At 34.8% G+C, this 24,958-nt stretch overlaps 1 protein-coding gene across 1 annotated transcript; it reads right to left on the bottom strand.

Annotated features, from left to right (window-relative positions):
- Positions 1-120: 120 nt before the first annotated feature.
- On the bottom strand, positions 121-24,695 carry EMB1579 (ATP/GTP-binding protein family). The gene is made up of 23 exons (XM_089815527.1): positions 24,528-24,695; positions 22,951-23,043; positions 22,386-22,622; positions 16,129-16,524; positions 15,983-16,000; positions 15,748-15,845; positions 14,919-15,575; positions 14,771-14,816; positions 14,493-14,585; positions 14,321-14,376; positions 13,836-13,956; positions 13,065-13,279; positions 12,896-12,959; positions 10,692-10,868; positions 10,565-10,601; positions 9,744-10,477; positions 3,242-3,316; positions 3,040-3,114; positions 2,129-2,914; positions 1,050-1,142; positions 919-960; positions 777-839; positions 121-676 (listed from the first exon to the last, which is right to left on the bottom strand). The coding sequence occupies exons 1-23, from the start codon at positions 24,573-24,575 to the stop codon at positions 524-526; spliced, it is 4,377 nt and encodes a 1,458-aa protein (XP_089671653.1). The 5' UTR covers positions 24,576-24,695; the 3' UTR covers positions 121-523.
- Positions 24,696-24,958: the final 263 nt, after the last annotated feature.

The raw sequence follows: 24,958 nt of genomic DNA on the forward strand, positions 1-24,958 counted from the left end.
ATTATTGCCATTGCACAACTATCCCCAGCATGAAAAAGTAATCTCAAAAACACTAAACCAGTAAACTTAATCCTCTGCAGAAATAGAAGCCATCAAGAAGAAACACAATCAAGATGACACTGCATGAAAGAGTAGTGTATTTGATTTCAAGAATATTAATGATCTTAATCACCATCATCATAACCAAATGTGTTTTTACTGATCAAACTAGTACAAATTTAGAAAACCCGTCTCAACAGCAGATCTGATTGAAATGATCTTTACATCACATGGTGAACTCTCAAGTAGTATAATGGTTCATAAAACTACAAATTTATGGCTTCCTAGCAAATAGGTAAGGATTGGTGAGCTTAATCACAACAAACAAAATCAATGTGTTACGAATAATTTTACTCAAAAAGGAAATTTCAAGCTACTTCGAAAATCAAGATTTTGAAGGAGACTGAAATCCTATATTGCAGCTTGCCGCATGTAGAATACCAGTATTAAGAATACCATGACCTAATTTTCCCAATCCAATAAGTTAAACAGAAGGTAATGTCAATCCCTGACAAACCTCCCTACACATTTCATCTGCCATTGTTAGCAAGTCCCCTTTCTTCAATAAATTTGGGTAAATGATCCTTTCATCACGCGGTGTTTTGTTACTCTCATACAGTGCACATGATACAAGTTCCTGAGTACCAGACATGAACGAGGTCGATGAGAAAAATAGAGTTGATGTTTCAACGTGTATAATTAAGTCAAAAAAAGGGATGTATTATGATTTACCATACCTTGACATTCTTGTACGATAGGAATTTCCCCAAACTATGTAGAAGCCTTCGCAAATCATCCACCTGAGGAACAACAGATTTTTTTGAACAGATGTTTTCTTTAAAAAAAACACATAAATAATGCAAATGTTCTCAATCATACCTTAATGTAACCAGCTCTATTTCTATCAAAATAGCGATATGCCTGAAGTCCAACACAAGTAATTCAGTCAGCAATAACCATAAGGATACATATAATTACAAAGTTGAAAAAACACATGCATATCTAGAAACCTTTAGCAACTCCTTGTCAATTGCCTTTTTAACATCAGGCTTCACAATCTTCTCTTTCTTCTCTTTCTTCTCACTCTTCTCTTCAGCTTTTTCCTGCATAGCCCAAAAATCAACAATTTTTTGAGGGGTTAGAAAGGAACTCCTTTAATGACTATTTAGCTTCACTTAATTAAAAAAAAACTCTTCCACGCTGACATTGTGGGAGCAGAGTTTTTTCAGTAAACCATACATAGTACGCTGCTACCTTAAGTTACTTAAAGCTCAATTGAAAAATCCACAGAACAACAAATTTTAGAGCGCTCTCTTAAAAAGCATATAAAGAATTTGACATAATGCCATTTTGTAGAACAAATCAGAATTCAGTATATACTGTAAGAATAGAAATTATAATTTGTTGTTCCAGAAAATACTTCAAACAATTTAAATGTGTTCTTCCTCAAAATACTTATAATGAATTTATTTGAAATATGTAAAACAATAAGAATGCAAACATACCACCTTTCCCAAATACAAGTCACATCCATATTTATTGAAGCTCAATTAAAAAATCACCATGGCTGTAAATTTTGAAGCATAAAACTGAACGCCAAATTAACTGAACTGACATGTTGTCATTCCTTCAGAAAGACGCGCAACTTTAGTCACTACCAAGGATAAAAGATTTGGTTTCTTGCTGTAGTAAATACTTGAAATAAACAATTCTCAAGCGTATGCTTTCTAAAAACGCTTATATTTAATTGCAAATTGTAGAACAATAAAAATGTAGATAAATTATACAGTAGAATACAAGCAACCCATCAGTTACCAATTCAAACATTTTGGAGGCTCTATGAGTTTTAAATATAGAATGTTACAAACATTTTCCTGGTTACAGTCATCTGGCAAAAACCTCTACTAGAATCCCTGTAAATGAATATGCTTGAATACTAAGTTTCAGTGGGCACATTTGTATACTAAATTAAATTTCGTATGACACATTAGAATATGATAAAAGATGGTACAATTTAATTTCCATTTACAGAATCATAAATCTTAAATGGTGAGAGTAAATTTTTTGGTCGAATCAATTGAAACATTACCTCGTCAATTGCATCCTTTTGTGATGCATCTTTCATTTCTATGTCAGTTTCTCTGACATCCTTGTTTGAATCATTCTTGACTGTATCACTTCTTGTTTCTCCCATATCATGACAAGATGGTGAGCTCTTGCCATTTGGCAATGGTTTGGATGTTTCTGCTGTATTACCTTCCAGATTCTCACCGTCCACATTCTCATTATTCTCTTTATTACCTTTTACACCCTCATTGTCCACATTCTCATTATTCTCCTCTTCCTCGTCTTCATCTCCTTCCTCTTCTTCATCTTCTGCTTCTGCCTCTTCTTCTGCCTCTTCTTCATCTTCCACTTCTGCCTCTTCATCTTCCTCTACTTCCTCTCCTCCCTCCTCTTCCTCCTGCCTCTCCCCCTCGCGCTCTTCTGCAACTTCTTCATCCACATCCATCTGATCCACCTTTTCAGAAACCTGCTGCTCATTATTCTCAACTTTCACCTCTGTATTCTCTGTATTCTCAGTTTTTTCATCTATCCTCTCCTCCTTTGTATCCGTCTTCTCACCAGTTTTCTCATTCTTATTATCATTCCTTTCCATCATCTCATCATTCTCACCATCCTTTTTTTTTTCATTTTTATGGTCTTTATCAGCCTTGATATGGATTTCATCTTTTGAATTACCTTCTGCTGGTTTATCAGAAATCTTTGAGCGTTTCTGTGTGGATGCCCCTTGTCCTTCACCTCTGTCTGATTTCTCTTCCCGAGGTCTCTTCCGTTCATCCTTTCTCTTCAAACTTGTCAATTTCCTCAATGCCTGTACACCAAACATAAGCATATGGGTCACCGAAGCAAAGGTATGCTATTAAAAAAATAAAACACTACAAACATAAATCATTAAGCATTTTTCATTTCAAGCCATTTTCAAGTACCAGAACTCACTTCTAAAGACGCCAATATGCGACTTCCCATTTGATATTGGATCATTTCTTGAAAAACTTCAGCAAACAGGGACAGCTGTTACAAAGAATATTAGAAAGACTCAATTAGCAGACACAAATGATTAATCCAATTTATCATCACAACATGAAACTTCTTTGAGAAAAAATGACTGCATACAAAATTGCCTCCAGAAAATCAGTACCTCAAATGTTCTTTCTTCACAATCCTTTTCATTGTAATCCAGAAGGCCATCCAGAGATAATGTCATTGAGCGAATCTGAAATTATAGAGGGCATGGAAACGAGTTATCATGTGACAGAAATTTGCCCAGCTTAAATAGACCTCAGTCCCCATCCAATGTGAAGATGAAGCCTCTTCAATTTACATTTCAAAGTATTTTTTCCCCAACCATGGATTTTGCCTAAAATTATAAGGTATTAGAAGCAACAAAAAAGAATCATGTCGCATAACAAATATATTTTGTTCAAAAAAACTATGTAGTACCTCCAGAATGATAGGAACAAATTTAAAGCATTACAAACAGATTGCATTCATGTGATTGTACTGAAAATGAGAGAATGAATGTGATTAGAATATTACTTACAATTAGTAAACAGATAGATAAATCATAAAAGTAATAATTAAACTGCTGTCAAAAATAATCCAGAACAGGGTCCCAATTGATCTAAAGACCAACAGCTTACCATGCATATCAAAAGATTGATGTGCATCTTCTATATAGATATATTTTAAGATACTTATGCTAGTATACAATAAATTAAATAATAATTTATAGAGGTTAATATACATGATTTACTAAAACAATAAAATAAGAAAATGTGAAATACCTATTTGTAGAATTAATCATTCAAGTAAAAGAATATTTACTTTATATGTTCATTGTAAGTATAATTCTATGTACAATTTAGTCCAATACTGATTACTTTTAGAAATAGAATTATAGAGCTATCCTTGATTTATTGAATGGTTAAAAGCTGTAGATTGGAGACTCAGAACCTTAAAAATTAATAAATATAAACATCAAGTTCAAAAGACAAAAACAAAAAAGAAGTTTATATAATATGTATGAATAATAAAATAAAATGTCAACTTAAATGTAAACCTGAAACAAAATATACATGTTAGGCATAACTGAACAGGCATTCACTTAAGTCACTTCCAAAAACTTTACAGGCATCACTTAAGAGAGTCAAATTTCTAGCCATGCAATGTGCATTTTCATTCCAGAAAGCTTGGAGGACATGTACAACATTCTGTATGATATTAGACTTTATTGTTGCAATACATACACCTTCCTGCAAAATGCAGGACTTTTAAAATGGCCACACACAAATGGCAAATGTGTGGAAGAGACATAAATTGATTTTATAACTAGGCGTCAACATCCTCTGCAGCTCTCCAAAACATCAATTGATCGCAGGAAATGTAATTGCCAGGTGTTCATTTCAAGACTTGAAATGAGCAAATCAATCATTGTGTCTAGCAGCTCTATCCCTGACCTGAGGTCAGAGTTCTGTTTGCACTTAATGTTATGCAATCTACACAAGTATGCAAACTAAATATAATACCACTTCATGTTTCAAATAGTCCAGCTTTCTTTTATCTCAATGGTGACTCGCCAAGTATCAAGACAGTTGTTCTATGAGATTTGCAAACATGTTATTATATTCACTTGAGAATCAGAAAACATTTCACTGTGCATGCAAATGTTACTAATTCCCTATCCAATGAAAGTGGAAAAGATGGAAGTTTGGTTAAATTGTTAATATAATGAATTTATAATTGGGTTTAAAATTTGTTAAAATTGTTAAAACATAATTCTGCATATAATTATTATATGTAGAATGGGATATATTAATCAATAAATTACACTTGTGGTTAATTAATTATATAAATTAAATTTTACTTATGAAGTAAAATTATATCATTGCCTTGGTGTAGCAACCAAGGTTCAAACCCCCAGACCCATTGTGATTGTAGGGATTGAGCCCTCACTGACCCATTGTGCAAGTCCTTTGCTGTCCACAATACCAATATGGTGGCAGCAATATGGGACTATCTTCTCCTCCTTGAAGGGGGCACCTATCTGTGCTACAAGCGAGGTGTACATACCCTACCCCCAGCAGGATTTGAACTTGTCACCTCTCTTTCAAGAGTACCAAGTTCACCACCAATATTACACCTAAAAATTTAATTGTAGGTGGCTTGAAAGTCGTACGATATTAAAGAAGATGAAGAAAACAAAATATGTAAGTAATCTAAAAGAATTTCCTAGCATGTGGTACCAAATGTTTGACTCCTATGTGTCAAAAAGTCTCAAACATGCATCCAAAATTCTCAAAATTAGAATATAACAGACTACAAGCACAATCTATGGCAGTAAGCCTCATTCTATAGCTATCAAATATCTGAAGGCTCAAAATCATCTGAGTCGGTATCTCCTATAGCAGTAATGTATCATCCCATAAATGTTTAAATTTTAAATTCAATGGCCTTAAGATTTATGTATATAAAAACAATATTACAATTAAATATTTAAAAGCTATAAAATTAAATTTATACTTATAATATATTTAATATTATTATTTTTTAATGTGTTTATCATGGTGAATATTAACAAACTTACATTGAAAATATTAGATTTATAATTTTACTATATTTATTTAATATTATTATTTTTTAATGTGTTTATCATGGTGAATATTAACAAACTTACATTGAAAATATTAGATTTATAATTTTACTATATTTTTTATATAAAATTTTAAACATACTTAATCATGAATTGATTTGCAGGATATTTTTAATCATGAAATTATTATCCGCAAGCACAAATTCAAACTTAACCAGACTAGCTATGGCAATGGTGACTAAGTACTAATCAGTGTGGATGTATCATCGAATCCATACAAGTATGGAACCTTCACAAATGCCCGGCAAGAAGGATATCAAATACCTGCTCAAGCAATCATTATCCAATATCCACTATCCATGTTGAAAAGAAAATTCAAACAAATAACCCTTAGATTATCACAGAAAGATTGATATTGATAAGGAATTGATAGAGGGCACCTAAATACATGCAACAAGTGATTAATGTTTGATATTTCGAAATATTATGATGCATAAAAGCCATGGATGAATTCGAAAGTATTAGCAATTCCATACTAAACTAAACAAGCGTTTGGACGGATGTTATTAAAAGAGAAATAGATGTCGATAAGAGAGAAGAAACCATAAACAGTCAATGAACAGGAATTGATACGAAAATAGCACGAGACATGATAATCACTATTTATAAACACTTACAATAACCAAACACCGATAAGAATGGAGGCAGCATAAAAGAATACAATAAAAATAAGGAAGGCAAAAATGTCCCTTGGAACGTGACGAGATATAAAAGAGACATTCAATCTCTCTCAAACGAGCTATTAGAGTAGAGGAGAATATATATTATACTATGTTCCCCGAAGTTGCTGGGACGAGGATGGAACGTGACAAGATATAAAAGAGCCATTCAATATCTCTCAAACGAGCTATTAGAGTAGAGGAGAATATATATTATACTATGTTCCCCAAAGTTGCTGGGACGAGGATGGGGATGGCAGGGGACAGCACGACAGGCTTCCGGGAAAGCAAAAAAATTTGCCAACTTTGGGCATGGAGGGGACAGCAAATGGGGACAGCTATATAACAATAGAGAAATTTAAAATATTTATATGAAAACATGGATAAAGCACACACATACTTATACAGAATAGAACCTTAAAATATATGAATCAGCAGAATTCATATGCCAAACCTGTGTTACTTTGAGAGTCAAAGTCTTATTTGTTCTAGAAGTCAAAGTCAAATCCCCAAGTCTCCGGCTGAAAATATACCAAGGACACATCCCCGGCAGAAAGGAAACAAAAATTATTATCTATGTTCAGTATTCAAGAAGGAATACTTACAGAATACATATCAACAAAAGCATTGTCCTTTTGGCAAATCAAGTGTTGATTCCTAATATTATAACTAAATTATATTATGAGTAAGGGACTCGTATATGGTCTTACATATACACAATAATAATAAACATAGAATTATATATACATTCATTTATAATATATATTTAAAATGAATTTATATATATATCTTATCACAAGAGAGTGTAAGGGTAAGCATTCCATAAGCCTCCGTGATATGAACTTGGACCTGTAAACTTTAAGGGAATCCGTTGTTGGTTTCTAGGCAATTTGGATAACACTTACTCCTTCGTCTTTGAGTTGATACAATAACAAGGTTGGATGTAAGTGTTAAAAACAACATAAATTAAATTAAGTCCAGTCCCAGCAGGGAACATTACATTTGAGTATTCAAATCTCATGTTTAGCTTTATTTTATTGCATAATAACATGCAATCATGCAAGGAAACAATATAGATTTCCAAGGAAAGAATTGATTTCAAAGACAAATCTATTGATAATGATTCTGATATAAAACATGCATGGCTGTCACATCAAATATATTGTTATTACAATGGTAGAACATGCATGTCTACAACTTGTTTAATACAATAGAAATCTGCTCAACGATGAACCTCAAGCGAGTCTACCCCTCAAGTAGTGTTGAGTTTCTTCTAGCCTAAGAATATCCAAAGGTTTCTATTCTCAAATATGGCTGCTAAAGTCAAATCAGCAACAATGGAGAATTTATCAAGTAACAAATTAAAACCCATAATAGAATTAGACTCCAAACCCCAATTGAACCTTTTATAATTGTTAATGAATAATTAAATTCATATTATCAAGAACTATAGCTGTTTCCTTCTTTTATTTAATTAAACACTTAAGCTCCTTTATTAACTTAATACTTTAGCCTATAAGGAGAATAGATAATAGGTTAACATTAGTCTTTATTTATTTGTTGAAGTGCCAAGCAATAAAGGGACATTACAGAAGTATTATTGTGCACTTCCACTTCGTCTGGAATGTGGTGGAAAGGGAAGTTAAATATTCAACAGCTCAGCACCTTTGAGCATGTCGCTGTTTCTCTTACCAAACCAACAAGTACAAACAAGTTTACTTAGTGCAAATTAGGTATGCAAATTACTCTGAATTGCACACTAGGTATTGTACCACCTTGCAAAAATCTCATGAGCAATTGTAATTATTTTAAGAAAATGTGGTCCTCCTAGAATGACATGTACAACATGGAGTTTTGAGATTTCATTATTTACATATTTCAATAATTGTCCAAGTGGTCATAATCAATGTACAAAAACCTATCTCTACATGTACCTTGTAATGGATCTGCTAGTATGGACAAGTGTTAATATGCTTACAAACAAATGAGCATCTATAGAAACTCAAAAAATTAAAATTAAAGGAAGATTTTTATTAAAATCAAATTGCTATGCACAACCTAATAATGAATTTGGTGGGAATAGAATATAGATTCCAAATGTACAAAAGAAACCTCTAATAGAATTGAGTTGAGAATCGAGATAATAATTCATTTGGCTGTTCAAAATATTTAATTTTTTTGTAAGAAGTCAGATAGATATCCCTATTAATGTTTTTTACCTACTTCCAACTGAATGCAAAAATAATCCAGAAGCAAAAGCTATCATAAAATGTCTAAGACTAGTCAGTGAAAATGGATGTCAAAGAGAATAGGAGTTCAATGTAAGCTACTGCAGCAATAAAAAGGAGAAAGCGTAATTGACTAGAATGTTAATGGTGCAATCCTCACACAACGTTCACACCAGGGCTGGGCTCTCTTGGTGACTTAACAAAGAAAGGAAGGAGTGATAAATAAGAAGGCGGTGGAGAGGAGAGAGGAGTGTTAAGAATGCAAAAAGAATCAAGGAAAAATAAGCATTAAGAGCAATGATAAGGAGGCAAAAAGAATCAAGGTGTTAATGCCCCAACATGTTCCCAGGAAAGTGGTCCCCCATTGTGACCCCACTGTTTCATTGCTCCAGTCAGAAACAATCACTGTTCAAAAAAAATTGAGGATTTTGAGAATCTCATAACATATAAAGAGGATAGTAAACAAGAGGCAGATCTACCAACCAATTTGGAGACCTAAAAGTTAAAAAAATGATTTACCATCCTTTTCTATAAATTGCCAATTTGGAGACCTAAAAGTTAGCAAAATGATTTACCATCCTTTTCCATAAATTACAGTAATGAAAATGTCAAGAACATTTTCCAAATCAGAAAAGTTACTCTTAATTAATCTGAAAGATAACCGACTTCTATGGATAAACTTGTTACCATATATGCAGAATAGAGCATATTTATGCATGCACATTAGATAGCACATTTTTCATTTTTCATGTACACCCATTAAAAGTGCATTTTCCATGTATGCTCACTAGTTACTGCACTTTAATTATTAAATTATTTATCTACCTTCTAATTCTTTGAAGAGTAACACACTTTGAGCAAAAGAAGGGGAATTTCTCTGTTGGCAGGAAAGCATATTTGATTAAATTAGCCTTGTGAAATTCATGGCATTATATTTTATTAGATAGGAGTTGTTACCTCAAACAACAATTTCTAAAGGTCTAAAGTAACTCAATGATATGTACCTTAAATCAAACAAAATCAAACTGAGCTAAATAGTTGTATAAGATGTTACTATTGTAAAAAGCAAAACTAACATTAACACGAGCATTTTTCTTAACATACCTTGGATTTCTTGGTCCATTTTGTAGTGAGAAAAAATCCCGGATAAGGTGGAACCTCGTCTGCCTTTTCTTTATCCTTCTTTTCTTTCAAAGATTTCCCTTTGGAATCAGTTTCTTTCACATCTTTGTCTTTACCCTCAGATTTTTTCTCATCTTTCTTCTTCACCTTATCACTATCATTTATGTCCTGAGCACCATCATGCGTATCTAACTTCTCTTCTTTCTTTTCTTCCCTGTCCTTTTCTTCCAAGTTCTCCTTTTCATCCTTCTTTTCCTCCTTATTCTTGTCTTTACTTTTATCACTTTGCTTCTCTTCATCTTTCTTCTCAGTTTTCTTTTCATCCTCTTTCTTTTTTTCAACTTTCTTTGTCTCAGATTCTTTCTTTTCAACTTTCTTTCCCTCAGGTTCCTTCTTCTCAAATTTCTTCCCTTCAGATTCCTTCTTATCATCTTTCTTTTTCTCTGCTTTCTTCTGCTCCTTTTCTACTTTCTTCACATCAGAATCCTTTTTCTCAACTTTCTTACCCTCAGATTCCTTCTTATCTACTTTCTTCTCCTCCTTTACTTTCTTCTCTTCTTTCTTGTCTTCCTTTTCTTTCTTCTCCTCCTCTTTATTCTCAATTTTTTTTATATCATCCTTCTTTTCCTCCTTTTTCTCATCTTTTGTGTTCTTTTCTTTCTCTTTCTTGCCATCTTTTTCTTTCTTGCTTTTCTCTGCGGATTTGCTTTCCTTATCTGCTTTGGAATTCCATAAAATGAAGTTAGCATACAATTTTATCTCTCTATTAAACAGCTGAAAATTTTAATAATATTGCAGCTCACCTTTGATGCTATCCTTCTTATCAGTGGACTTCTCTTTCTGAGACAAAAAAAAACAGTAAATGCCAGGCAAAAAAACACTATCTTCTCAACATAGAAAGTACAATGATCGAAGAAACACTATCAATACCTTTTCCCTTCTGGAAGCAGCCTCGCGTTCCCTCTCCAGCCTTCTGTTTTTCTGTTCAACATACTGAGCTTTCCAACTCTCTAATGATGGAAGGCATGTAGAAATGTCCGGAAGAAAGATAACTGTAATTTCTCTGTGGCTCGGAAGGCCGTCTTTACCTATTCTCTCATAGTGCACCTGCATTAAGAAAAGTTCAATCTCAATTAGCTACCAAAGAATCTGAATTCCTCAATACACCAAAACAAAGTACGTGTTGTGGTCCAAGACATATCAAAGATGCTTCACATATGAGGAACAAACTTATACAAGACAGGAACAGAAATAGAATTTTATAAATATTGAAAATGAAGTGTTAGAAACAGAAACTGAAGAAGAGACACATAACATGTCAACAAGCTCTACACCATATGCAGCAAGAACATAAAATTATAATTTCCTGGATTCAATCAACGCTAAAGAAAAATTGCATATTTAATTGAAACAACTTTGAAGCCTCTGTGATAAACTCATAAATCTTTAAATGGCACTACAATTTATTACTGAGAGACTTGATCCAGAAAGATAAGATGGATGACTGAATAGATTTGCCCCAACTAACAATTTGCTTTTAAGAGACTTGAGGAAATGCTATCTAGATCCTTTACAAATCAAAATTGGGGCAATTATATTATTTGATGAGAACCTGACTTTGCCCTTAGTAATTAGACATTTTTCCCTTCACAAACTCTTTACATTCTCAATTTTGAATCCTTAAACATAGACATAGCTCTGATTTTCATTGTTTCCCACATCAAGGCAACATCAGTGGCCATAAGCAGTGATGTTCAAATTACATTTAAAAAGGACCAATAATCATGGCAAGGCAGTTAACTAAGTCCAACCCCAAGCTTCCCTCCAACAAAACCTAATATGACATCCATAACTTGATTTTGAAGTAAAAACAATGACTATTACAGCACTGTATATTTCTTTCACAAACAAAACACCAACAAGATAGGTATCAAATGACAGTGGTCATGAATCAATTTGTCAAGATGCCAAATGCATCTAGTCACCATATACTCTAAAAACTTAATTGCCCTGAGACAAGATTCGTGGGCAGGAACATAGCCAATATACAAATTGAGAAGTATTTAAATATTAGGTAGAATCTGCAAAATAACATATCTGAGTGCCCCATGAAAAGTAAACTAGATTTCAAAAAGTTTGCTATCAATATCTATGGCATGTGCCATACAGCAAGCAACGCAGCAGCATCCCCAACACAAGTGGTAATTCTGTGGGAAGGAAAACTGATATCAAATATAAAATTTATAAAATTTGATAAGAAAGAGATAAAACTCATTTTGATATTTCTTATTAAGGCATTGACCATGAAATCGTCACAGGGAAACCTATATCATTTGGACCATCAATTTGTGAGAATACATGCTCAAATACCCAACAAAACACAAACTTTCAAACAAACTCAAACTCTTTCCAAAAATAAGGTTGGGGACTTATCTAGGCATGTGTGAAATTGTGTTAACTAATCAAATATTGTTGTATTTAAGAACTGAAAGTATTTCATTTTTTAAAGCCCAAATCGTTGCAAGGTACAGGAAAGAATGGATTTTCATGTTGATCTCTTTTCAATATTTATCAGTTTAGGGTTATGAAGACAAAACTAATGCCCTTGTGGGCCCGCCACATTGCTGCTTTGGCAAATATAATTTCTTTCAAAAATGTCTTTTAAATGCCCAAACCATCTTAAGGCGCAGGGAACAGCGAGCTATTCCATGGCCAGATGGGGGACGGATCGGCATCCCCTAGTGATTTCAAGGGCAGTTAGCCATCACGTCCGAGAACAAATCCTGTCATTTCCAGCAATTTCTGCCGATCAGGAACACTGGCAGGCATCCCCAAAACAGGGAGGCTACAGGGATCAGGGGTAAAGGGAAAGGAGACATGTCCCTGTGAAACATAGAAAACTTTCAAACTCCATGCCTACAAACCTCATAGGACTAGTTCTTATAAAAAATGTTAAACAAACAAAACAAGTCAGAAGAAGGATTCCCCAAAAGAAGGATAAAAGCCACTATTAACTAATAGCTCAACAAAACAATTTTAAACCTTGCAATCCATCCAGTAATTATAAAATTTAATATAATAAAGAATTGAAAATAAAAGAAAGATAAAGGATAAAAGCCAGTAATATGAAATACCTCAACAAAACGACTCCAATGCTTGCAACTGGTCAGATCAAGTTGAGTGGCTCCCTTGAAGCATCTGTCAAAAAAAATATTATGTTACTTAGAAGAAATTACAATATAATACCAGCATCAGCTATCACCAGGTTTTCACAAGCAGCAAAGTGTTCACTTTCGTACTTACCTTATAGCTGTCCTAATTAAAGCAGATTCATCAGTAGCTGGATCCCCACCATCTAAAACACTATCCCATGATCCTCCGGCTGCAAAAAATGTGTGGTCCTTCCGAAGAATAGCAAATCTTAACACATTATGAACATGGAGAACTTTATCTTCAGTAATATTATCAGAAACAAGTTCTGTCATGGCATTCGCACTTATTCCACTCATTAGAATGACCTGCAGAACATAACATAAGAAAAACAAATGCATCAGCTTTAATTACTAAGAGTGCTAACTAGAAAAGATAAGGAAGTCATTTGCCACTGCTTTCAATTTATTAGGACCAATCAAATTTATTGATGTTAATTAACCATAAGAGATAAGCATCCTTAATGACAATCTATATTGCTGAATGTTGTCATCTAGCAGCCCAAAGAAAACAAACAATCTTTCGATGTAAACTCCAAGCACGCCTGCGCCAAAAGCTCGATGTTGCCACCAGCAGCAAACCAGCAAACCAGCTACATATCGGTCTTAATTTTTGTCGTCATGTAAGTTTTTCTATATTAAGTTGTACAATTAAGAGATTACTGTGAATAACGCAGCAGCTATCATCACGAGTAATCTGATAAGTATAACCTGAAGTTTGCGCTCAAACTTCAGCAGATTGATCGCAACAGCGACTCCACCTAAAATTCTAATGACTTAGCTCATGTGTTCTCAAATGATGGCATAAGCTCCACAAACACTGGCCGCTTTGTCACCAAAGGCTTGTCTCATCTCCTCAAGTTACCTTAGCATTCCAAACGGTGCTTCCCTTCGATTGTTTCGCATCCCCTGCTACTTTGTCAGATGACTTTGGTGAAGACTCCTTTGGATCGTTCTCATCCTCTATTAAGGCATCATGCTCGAAGCTGTTGCATCCCATTTCAGACCAAGAGTTGATAACAGTCATTTAATCAGCTTAAACAAATATGCTCATATGCAAGGTCAGGCTGCAAAAAGACCTAGCACTTTCAATGCTAACTAAGAAAACGTAAATCATACAAAACAAAATCAAATCCTCTAGGCCAACTCTGGTTCTCACCAAAACATAAAGGCACTCCAAGAATTTAGTCTTCTAACAACATAAAACAGCACCATATCTATTAGTTCCCACTTTCCATACTCTAAATATTTAATGTGCATGCAAATTGAATCGGAATACTGCAGCTTGAAATAAGGCTAATAAAAAAGTCTACCAAGTTCATAGCATGTAAAAATGTAAATGCAAAATACCTGATTGGTGTATTATAAGAGATGCTGAGCTCTTCTTTTAACCAATTGACAACTAACTGCAAACATGAGACAGAGATCAACAGGTCAAAAACACAACCAAAATGAAGCTTGACATGCTCAAGAAAAGATTGAAATTCGATTATGCATTGAAAATAGCAAACAATAGTCCAACCTTTGAAAAATCTGGGGCTACATAGAGCCTTGAATAACGTTTACTGACAGATGCAAAGTCCCTTTCTACCTCAACAAGACTGTACGGCTCAATCTAGACAACACAAAGATAAAAGTAATTAAATGATCTATTGTACTGGACTGCAACAAATCATTGTTGGTAATGGATAAAATTGTGTAGGCACACAAAATACCAGTACTACAGAACCAGACATAACATTAACATTACATTGTATCACAGAAGCAGAGAAAATACCAATGATGAAACAATTGTCTTACCCTGCAAATATACTCTCGCTTTCGATCTTTGACAGGCGATGCATGTCTACATTTTAAAGAGAACTTTTTAGTAAATATTATCTTTAGGATAAATGTAACAATAACAAGGTCCAATAGCCTCAACTCAGAAAAATAGCATTAACACTACCTATGCAATGGCTCACGACGAGGGGAGGGTCGCCTAGCAACTCTTTCTTCTTTCCTTGCAAAAGATGGCTCTCTGCGAACTCTTGGAGGAGGTCTAATGGGAGTCCGTTCCCTTCTCCTAAGTTCTCGTTCCCTTTCACGTTCACGTTCCCGTTCTCGTTCCCTTTCACGTTCCCGTTCTCGCTCTCGTCGTTCCAATTCACGTTCTCTCTCCCTGTCACGTTCCCTCTCCCTTTCCCGCTCTCTATGAATTTCTTCTTCCCTCCTATCATACTCATGTCGAAGTAAGACTCTATCATCTCGGATGTCATCAAAATGACTTGGACGATCCATCCGACTTGCACTACTCCCAGTATATCCTGCATCCCAAGAAGAAACGCCAACAGGACCTTTTCCAGAACTATAGTCTCGACCAGGAGGTAAGCTGACACCATAACCTGTATGTGGTGACCCCTGACCATATAGATCATCAAGACCCCTCCCTCCACTACCTCCAAGAACAGAAGCGGCACTACCAGCACCACGATGACCTAGCAAGGCCACATCTGAATCAAGCCTTGAACCGTAAGAGCTACCTAATAGGTCCCTCATAGGGGCACCATATTCCTGTGATACAGGGTGCATAGAACTGCCCCTTCCTGGCAGATAATCTGCAGGCCTGGAAAAAGAATAACCAGAGAAGAAACAGGAATAAATATTGATCACTTCTACAGAAATGCTTCCCAGATTATTTGTTTGAGATAAAGATAATATGATTGTTTGATATATTGTCAAAGAAATTTGAACAAAGTAACACATTGAACATGTAACTTAACAAACACAAGGATCACCTTGCACTTGCATCAAGTGAGGTAGCAGCAGGCCTTAATGAACCAACAGATTGCAGTTGCTGTGCTTGCATAACTTGTGTCTGGCGAAGCAAGAGTGCCTGTGCATTTACAATAAAGACAAGATTCATAGTTCAAGAATTTATAACCACCTAATTCAAATACTAAATAAAAAAAGAAATTTACTACACAACAGCACAAGATCACCATAACTAGCAAATCATAAATAACCAGGTACCTGATCTTGTAAGTCTGACTGCAGTGAATCCACCACCAGCACAATGGAGCATAAACAGAATTTCAGCTTTCCATGATAATAATAAGAGAAATCAAAAATTAAAAACAAATCTAACCTTCAAATACCATATAGCATAAAAAACATACTTGTCTAGGGTGCCCAACACCACCTGACTCTGGATAGCGCCTTGCTGCATCAGTCTGCATGTCTCTCCCAATGTATGCACTCTGACTCTGTCCATACTGCCCCCTGTCTGAAGATAAATAATCAGCAGCCTTTGCACCATACCCACCACTACCAGCATACTGATCAGCTTTTTGACTGTATCCATGTGGTGATAAGGAGTCATAATCATTAGCTTTAGCACTCCCATAAACAGCACCTGCACCACTGGATATATACTTTGAAGAATCTAATCCATGGACAGCAGAAGCATTTACACCTGCTGAACCTCCAGCAAATGATCCAGCAGCCCGACTGGCACCACTACCATACACTGGAAATGTGGATGCATTGCCACCCTTTGTACTAGCACCAGATACCTGACAATCACAGTTTTAACTTTTATCATAACACCTTACAGTTCAAGAAACACCACCTTACACACACACACACACAAGAGAGACAGAGACAGAGAATGAAAGACATAAACAGGCTACCATTTACCTGGTGGCTTATTTTTACAAGCATAGTTCGCAATTAACCATACACACTGAAGATTTCCTCAGAAGACTTAAACAAAACATGCCACATTAGGTATTGCACCAAAATATACATGTATGCCATTTTTTAATGTAAAGGCATCCAACCAAATACATGCATACTAAAAGACAAGGAAAAATATAAATCATATTTTATTGAAAGTTGAATACAACTTGAAATTCAACAGACTCGTTCAACTGAGAAATCTTGAATGTTAATATGATACACATACAAATCAAAAAAATTTTATATTGTTTCTAAGTCACTCTGAATTTTGGTCTGCCACTTGAGGTTTTCTATCCACAACATGATTTGATTTGCCATGCCTAAAGGGTTCAGACTCCAAAAGCACACCAGCTGATGTGCCATTTTTCGCAAGGTTGAGAATATGGTTGATAATTCCATTTTCCCTCACTTATAGGCAGACCAATCCACAATTGATTGAATCCTGACTGACAAGTACCTTCTTCAATCAATGGCATTTAAATGACAAAAACATCCTATTTAACTTACCCTACCTCACTTATCCACCTTATTCTTCATTTGATTGAGCCCAACCATTCCTACGCTTTCATGTCCATCCACCCAATACTACTCATATACTCCCAATCAAAAAGGTGCCATTATATGGCAAGGGATATTTCATACACCAAACATGCATAGGGCTAACACCCTGACTTTTCCTCTAAATTAACATGTCGTTAAAAAGGTGGGGCAATATAATTTTAATGTATTCATTAATTTTTAAAATGATAATGTAAAGCAAATCAGGGCAGGCAATTCCTGCCTGCAAACTGGTGAAATGAGCCAGAACCACAGCAGATCAGTGTAGCTATACGCGCAAATGTCATCTCTGGGAAGCAGTAACCCTCAATATACACTGAAAACAGACAATCACGGTGTTCAAAGGAATAGGTGGCAAGGAAAATAGGTTTGGAAACAAAGGAATGAGCAGATTTGGGCAGATTTCAACCAGGCCAGGGCTTTGACAGATGCCTGCACAGGACACAGGAAAAAAATTAGTTCTCGAGAAAGTGACAAGAAGTGGGGCAAGAAGCCCTTCACACAGGAGGAAAAGATCAGCTCACTGTTGGAATCAGTTGCCATTGCAACAAAAGCACAAACTGTTAATGCCTGATACAAATATCAGATTTAACCTTGTCGATGGGAGGTAGTTAAGCCATGTCACAAATCTCCAAGGAGGTGCCGACCACCAAGTCAACAATCTCCCCCTTGGCACAGACTGAGCCTTCAGTTTTTGTCTAAAATTAAAAATAACAATTATTACACAATACAAAATTTAACTAAAGTTTTAGATTCATAATTATAATATGCAATTTTTTTTAGCATTTACGAGTCAACCATAATTTGTTTTTGGAACATTTGTACTTCAGTTTTTACAGTTACCAAGATGTCAGTGTCATGCAGCCTTGTCCTTCACTCGGGCAGACACGTTAACATGGCTGGAGATTGGCAGCTCCGTATCATTATTAGTTTTGACTGCACTCAACACTCATACTGTACTACTCAGCGAAAGAGTTTAAGAAGTGGTTCATTAGGATTACAATAGAAAACAGCCATCAGATTCCTTACTCAAATGTGCCCAAAAATCCTTAATTTAAAGCTACTTCAAATGTGCAACTCTTTTTGATTGGTTGGTGTAAACAAAAAGCTACACCAAATGAGGAAGACATATAAAATGCTTTTCTATTTCAGCTACCCATATTTTGAGTTATCTTCAAAACTTTTTGAATATTGTAAACATTTAAATCAAATTATAATTATGTATATAGCAGTTATATTTATATCAGAGTAATGAGAACCGCCGTGATTCGGCATTTTGTCTTGACCCTCCCAATTTTTCCTACCTCGTTGAATTGCCTCGGCAATTTTTGAGGCATAAATTGCCTAACTCACCAGTTTGTAGGTGATTTTGGGGAATTTTTGCCTAATCACCGAGTTATGTGCCTCATGACTCTGCTCAAAAAATCATTTTCATTTTGTCGAATTCTTTTTTTGGCATCTCAATTATGACTTTATGAGTTATGATTATTTAAGTTTTTTATTGTTCAATCAGCAAATATTTGTGTTTTGGAAACACATCAAATATATAGCTACAAATAACTTTGAGAATACATTCCTTGACCAAACATACCATGAACTCCAACATTATTAGAAGATTAATTAGATCCTCCTTAACCTCTTTCAATCATATGCAACACTTAAAACCTTTCATTAGATCAGATATATGATATATCATATTATCAATTTCTATTTACTTAAGCTACAACTTACATTTTACATATGTGATGGATTTATCATTTAGGTTTCTTGTTTATGTTGTTCTTGTTTATGTATATTAGCTTCTATTTGATGATGTTATAGTGTGTTTAAGTTATATTCAATAAAGGGCACATGAAATAAGTTTTAAATCATTAATATCTTTAAATTTCAAGGGATTTTTTCACTTTGCCAATTCATAGGCGATTCAAGATTTCCAATTCCGAGTTTAGGTTCTCTAATTCATATATTGCTTTTAAAGTAATGAAAATAACCTATAATCGCTAAGAAAAATGTGTTAAATATTGCATTTGCATTTTATGAATGTAGTACCCAACCATATTCATATTTATATCTGTATTTGTATCCATGCAACTTTTATTTGGCATATGCATCAGCGCATCCTAAATGTGTGTATGAATACCCACACTCATACCCATACTTATTTTAGGCAGCTCAAAATTATTCTCATCAACCTTGTCCCATGAGACCTTGGTAAAATAAATCACTTTCACGCATTCATCGACAAGCGTTAGATACAATAAGAACCTTCATAAAAGGCAAGGAACTCCTTCATCAACGCTAACAAGTTTGAAAGAATTGTATCCTCTTCAAACTTTTTTCCCTTTAACATTAGTACAAATTTTTCCATTTCTATCAATGCATCACATTGGGTCAAATAGTTTGTTCATTTACAATTACAAAAGAATGTAGATTATGTAAGGACCTTTAAGGTAGGCAAGGAACTCACTCAACCAATGGTGACAAGACACCAATTAACCTCAATACATCACAAATTCTTAGCAATGGAAAAAAAAAAATTGAAACAAAAACAAGTGGAGACAAAAAAAATCTCAAAAAGCTTTTGAAATGAGCCAAAATTGTCCAACTTTATAAAAGTTGTAAAAGTTTCAACACTAATCAATGAGGAGCAAGCATTGTGAGTGATAAACATTTACATATGCAATCAGCAAATGCATTTTCTGCTCAATATGGCTAGATACCACTTGAATCTACCCACCCATAAGGCATTTTCTCCAATATTCTACCATAGCAAAATTGATGAAAAAATATTCTCACTTCTCTTCGTTGCATTTATCTCTGATTGATACTTCAATTCAAAAAATAGTAGTTTATTACAACACTCTTCTGTTTTCCTTTTCTTTTGTGTAAAATCCCTTTCTTGGAATATTAATGATTTCAGGCCTAAAGATGATATTAATTACTAAAAGTGATATCAGTAACAATTAGATAACATGAAAGCCCGATAATATTCAAATCCACACATAAAAATAGAACAATATCTAGATTAACTACAAGAAGCTTGCAAATACCAATCTCAAAATTGATCATCCTTGTATTGCAAGAGAAATTGATCTTCCTTGTATTGCAAGAGCGTGGAAGGTTCTAGTTCCCTTAGTAAATCTACCTTGGACGTTGATCATCATCCTTGAACAAGCAAAAGGGCATGGGAGGCAAATCTTCCATCCCACCTCGGAGCACCTCCTCACCCATGTGCATGGAAAAATGGTCATTGACTGCAAACTTGGGCACCATACTTGATAAGAGCATGAAGACCATTCCTCTTTGACCTCTCATGAACTCAAAAGACCACTTGTCCTTCTTAGGACCTATTTGCAAGACACCTCCCAAATCTATGGCAGGATTTCTCAAGGAAATTGCTATATTATTATTAATTCAATACCTCTTAACAAATTGATATATTTTTATTTAGATATAGTACTTACAAATAGTTCCACTAACTAAATTTCAGCAATATTTAATTTATATCCTACAATTATTCTTTGAATATTATTTTTTGCTGCAATATTGTCTCATATTCTACTCAAAATCTGACTTGATGTTTCCCTCCTTATCCCCCATGCTCCACAAGAATGATTTCTCTTTATATATCAACATAGGTGGAGTTAACATTTTTTGTTATCAACCATTTGCAAAAAGGCACACTTCTTCATAATGGAGTGTTGCCTTGGCAATTCATTTATTATTAATTAAATGTTAAATAAAATTACTTCTCAGCTTCTCTACAATAAATTCTTTTAAATAAAATAATTAGTAAACTTTCTTACCCAAGCCGGCCTTTATGTTTAATTGATGTAGTATTGATTTGCCTTCTTCAGCCCTTAAATTGAATCGGAATTTTGTCAGGCTATTTACCAGGTATTGAATCCACTATAGGCACCGAAAAAGACGCATATATAGTACTTTGTTACGAAATTACTGAGTCGAGTATGTGTGCACATGTGGGTGCAAGGACGAGGTGTGTGAATGTGCAAAACTTTTTGAGGGGGCTTACACAGAAAAGAAATATACAAAATTAAATCATCTGAAAATATAATACTTCACCATCAATCAAGATTCAAGATATATATCTCTTTTGGGATGGAGTTTAAATTTAATTGCATTTGCTTGAAAGTGCCTATACCATTCCCCAATTTCATTTTATGTGTATCATTATCCCATTCGAAGCTCTATTACGTTATTAAAGATGAGTTGTCTATTGAGGATCTCTGGTGAACTCCCCTTGTCACACCATAAAGACTTGTGTAATAATGTTTCCACAGTTCTTCAAAGCATGAAATGGCTTTGAATTAATGTCTAGCACATTTATTATGAAAATATGTAACTGTACAGATTGGATACTCTTTTAGCACTAAACACTATCAAGAAAAAGTTCTGAATCCAGTTCCCAAAAAAATTCTTTGTATGCATTGCTGGATGCTTTGCACTGCAGGTATTCATTATTCTTGGGCCATTTGAAATTCAAAATACATCATCAACAATTTAATAATGTAATTATTCTTTAATCTCAGGCCAATTGAAAATTTAAAATACATCATTGACAATTAAATAATGTATTAGTTTATATTAGTAATGTTAATATCATGAATAATGCAATGATCAATCATGAATACTTTATATTTTAAAAAGTGAAGTCTGTAGTTAGTTTCTAGCTAGTGTTGCAAATATGTATGGAGTCCCGGATGCTCCAGTGTGCCCTGCGGGTGCCTCACGGAAGCTCACCCTGGGCACCCAGATGCATATGGAGAAGCATCGATGTGCATCTGGGTGCCAGGGGTGTACTTCTGGCAGGCACCTGCATCAGTATCTACAGGCATCCACGCCTGCATCTGCTGCTCCAGGAGGAGCATTGGTAACTAAGCTTTTTTACATTGTTTCCAAAACACTTGAACAGATTGATTTCATTTTCAATGTAAAATATTTTCAGCCCTTTCTAGTTTTCCCTCGTATGAAGAAATATTGTCAGTGCCAAGGTATTGGCACACAACGCATACAATAAAATCCAGCTGAGGTGTTAAATTATTGTTTCAAAACCATCCCCATCGTCAAAAGTCATAGTACAAACATGCCATTTACGTCTATCATTAGGAATTCTCACCTGTTGTACACTACTTTGAGCAGAGCCCCCATAAACAGATCCATACTGTCCTCCATATTGAAGAGCACTTGATGAAGTTCCACCACCAGCAACAACTGAGGCTCCTGCAGAATATGCACCAGAATCTGCTTGTCCACCCCGTGAAGAATTAGCACGTTGGGATGGATGTTGTAGCGAAGCATGCTGCAATCCTGTAGCAGAACCTAGAGATGCACTGCTAACATATCCACCTGCAGCCTGGTAAAGTTAACAAATAAAGAGTTAACAGACAAAGAAAAAATTTACCAGTTTACCCATTCAAAAATAATGAGCTACAAGCCGTAACATTAAGTCAAGACCAATGCATTCAAAATCGATGAGTTACAAGCCATGACATTAGGCCAACACCAATGCAGTAAACCCAGGATGCTACTCCCCTGATGTTGCTTTATGAAATATAAAATAAAAACAACAACTTATCATTCAATCCATTGTTACATTATTATCGAATAGTTGCCACCAGTACAAACCAACAGAAATGTCATTGTACCCCTTGCCCAACAAACCAACAGAAATGTTATTGTACCTGTTGCCCATATGTCTGCTGCTGCCCATATGACTGTTGAGCATATGCAGTGCCTGCTATAGAGGTGGCTGGAGCTTGTTGTGCAGAATACCCCTGTCAAATTTTTTTAAGTACCCAACAATGAAGATATGGAATACAAAAGGAAAGCTCAATAGAAAAATATTTATTAGCTTATTAATAACCAGCTTTTATCGGAATACTTTTCATATAACAACAACACTTGATCTCAAAAACTGAAACCAAAGACAAGGACTGAATATATATATATATATATATATATCAAATAATATAATAAATATAGAAATAAGAAACTATTATGAAACAAATAGTAAGATAGCCCAATGACGAATTGATGTGGATTGATTCTCATTATAGAAATATTCCAGTTTATTTTCTATAAACTGTATAGCATCGTACAGATAAAACCAAGCAGCCTTTGGTGATGTTAGTAGCAGAGAGAATAAAAGGATGTTGCATGCATGGCAATTGTTACAAACAATATGCTTCTGGCAAATTAAGTATACGCCAGAACAGAGGTATATCTGGGAGACGTGTCAAGCTGGGGACAAAGCTAACCCACTGCCCGTGTGTTCAAAATAAAGCTTCGTAAACTTCTTCATAACTGTTATTCATGGGAGATTGATCTTTTCAATAAATGGCCAAACAGAATCATAACTCGTATGAGTAGACGATAGAAAGCAAAGAACGGGTAATGATCCAATGAAAAGCATGTTAAAATGAAAATGCTTGGAAATTTTTGAATAGAAACGAAAATTAATAGAGTTCCTGCAACAACTATCATTAAATCAACACCAGTATGATGGATTGACTGCCGAAAATAAGATTAAGCATATTCTCACATGCTAAAAACGAAGTGGTTTAAAAAGCCTCTTTCCAAAAAGTGCAAACAATCTGTTCCTGCCCTTCATCAAAAGCCACGAACAAGACAACTCGTAGGACCTCTAAAAGATGAGACTGCAAAGCAGGCTTAAAAAATGTACTACTCTGGAGGAAAGAAGTTGAATAACCATATTAAATAGATTAAGTTTTGTACAAAACTTCGGTGCAAACTTTCGATGCAAACCTCGAACAGGCTAAAACATAAAAGATAAAAGAGGTAGAGAAACCAAATTGTTAGCCTACTAATCTCAACGTGCCTTAAGAAAAATAAAAACAAAACAAAACAAAATCCAATGCATATCCGTGGAAACAATCTAATCCCACTTAGCGTACACGTTCCACCTTAGCAAAGACGAAAAACTAACGCAAATCTACAGCACTTCGCAATAACTTGAATTCATTACAGGAAAACCCAAAACCTAGCACACCAAAAGGTGTGAAACAAAAACCCTGATAAAATGTCCAAACCCTACGATAGTAAATGCAAAATAAAACCAAAAGTAACCGTCTGAAATCCATATTCGTTCCCTATGTCTTTTTCACGGTATCCATCGAATCAAAGTCATGTCCATTGCTTCTCAAATTCATTGCCGGTGCGCAAGATTATAGGAAATGAGTGGGACTAAAACCTTAAACCCCTGGTTGCAAAAACAGAGGGAATACAGAAGCATAAATACCTGGTGAGCAGCTTGTTGGGCAGCCCTCGCATAGTTCCACTGATCCATTCTCCCTCTGTACTCTTCCTCGTCGGTGAGATAATATTATATAACTGTGAAATGTTGATGTGAAAAAATGTTGATGTGAAAAAAGGCCAAATGCATATTAATGGGTACGATAGAGGCGGTGTGAATACATGTATAATATCGTCAATATATACGGGGGAGGGGAAATGAAAGATGATAAGCCTAGGGCTTTCGGCTACATATTCTTTTGCTTTTCATAGTGTGTTTGTAAACCAGGGTTAATTCTCAGGTTTACTGTGATCCACGTTTTCACTATAGTTGTTTAGAGGGTGATTTTTCGTTATAGGTCTGGTTTCTATTTAAGTTTATAACAGAGTTTCTAGATTTTAATTAATTTGCAAACTATGTAAAATCAAGGGAATACA

Source organism: Cupressus sempervirens, chromosome 2 (genome assembly GCF_028749045.1).
Source record: "Cupressus sempervirens isolate cs-2001-9-10 chromosome 2, ASM2874904v1, whole genome shotgun sequence".
NCBI classification, from domain to species: domain Eukaryota; kingdom Viridiplantae; phylum Streptophyta; class Pinopsida; order Cupressales; family Cupressaceae; genus Cupressus; species Cupressus sempervirens.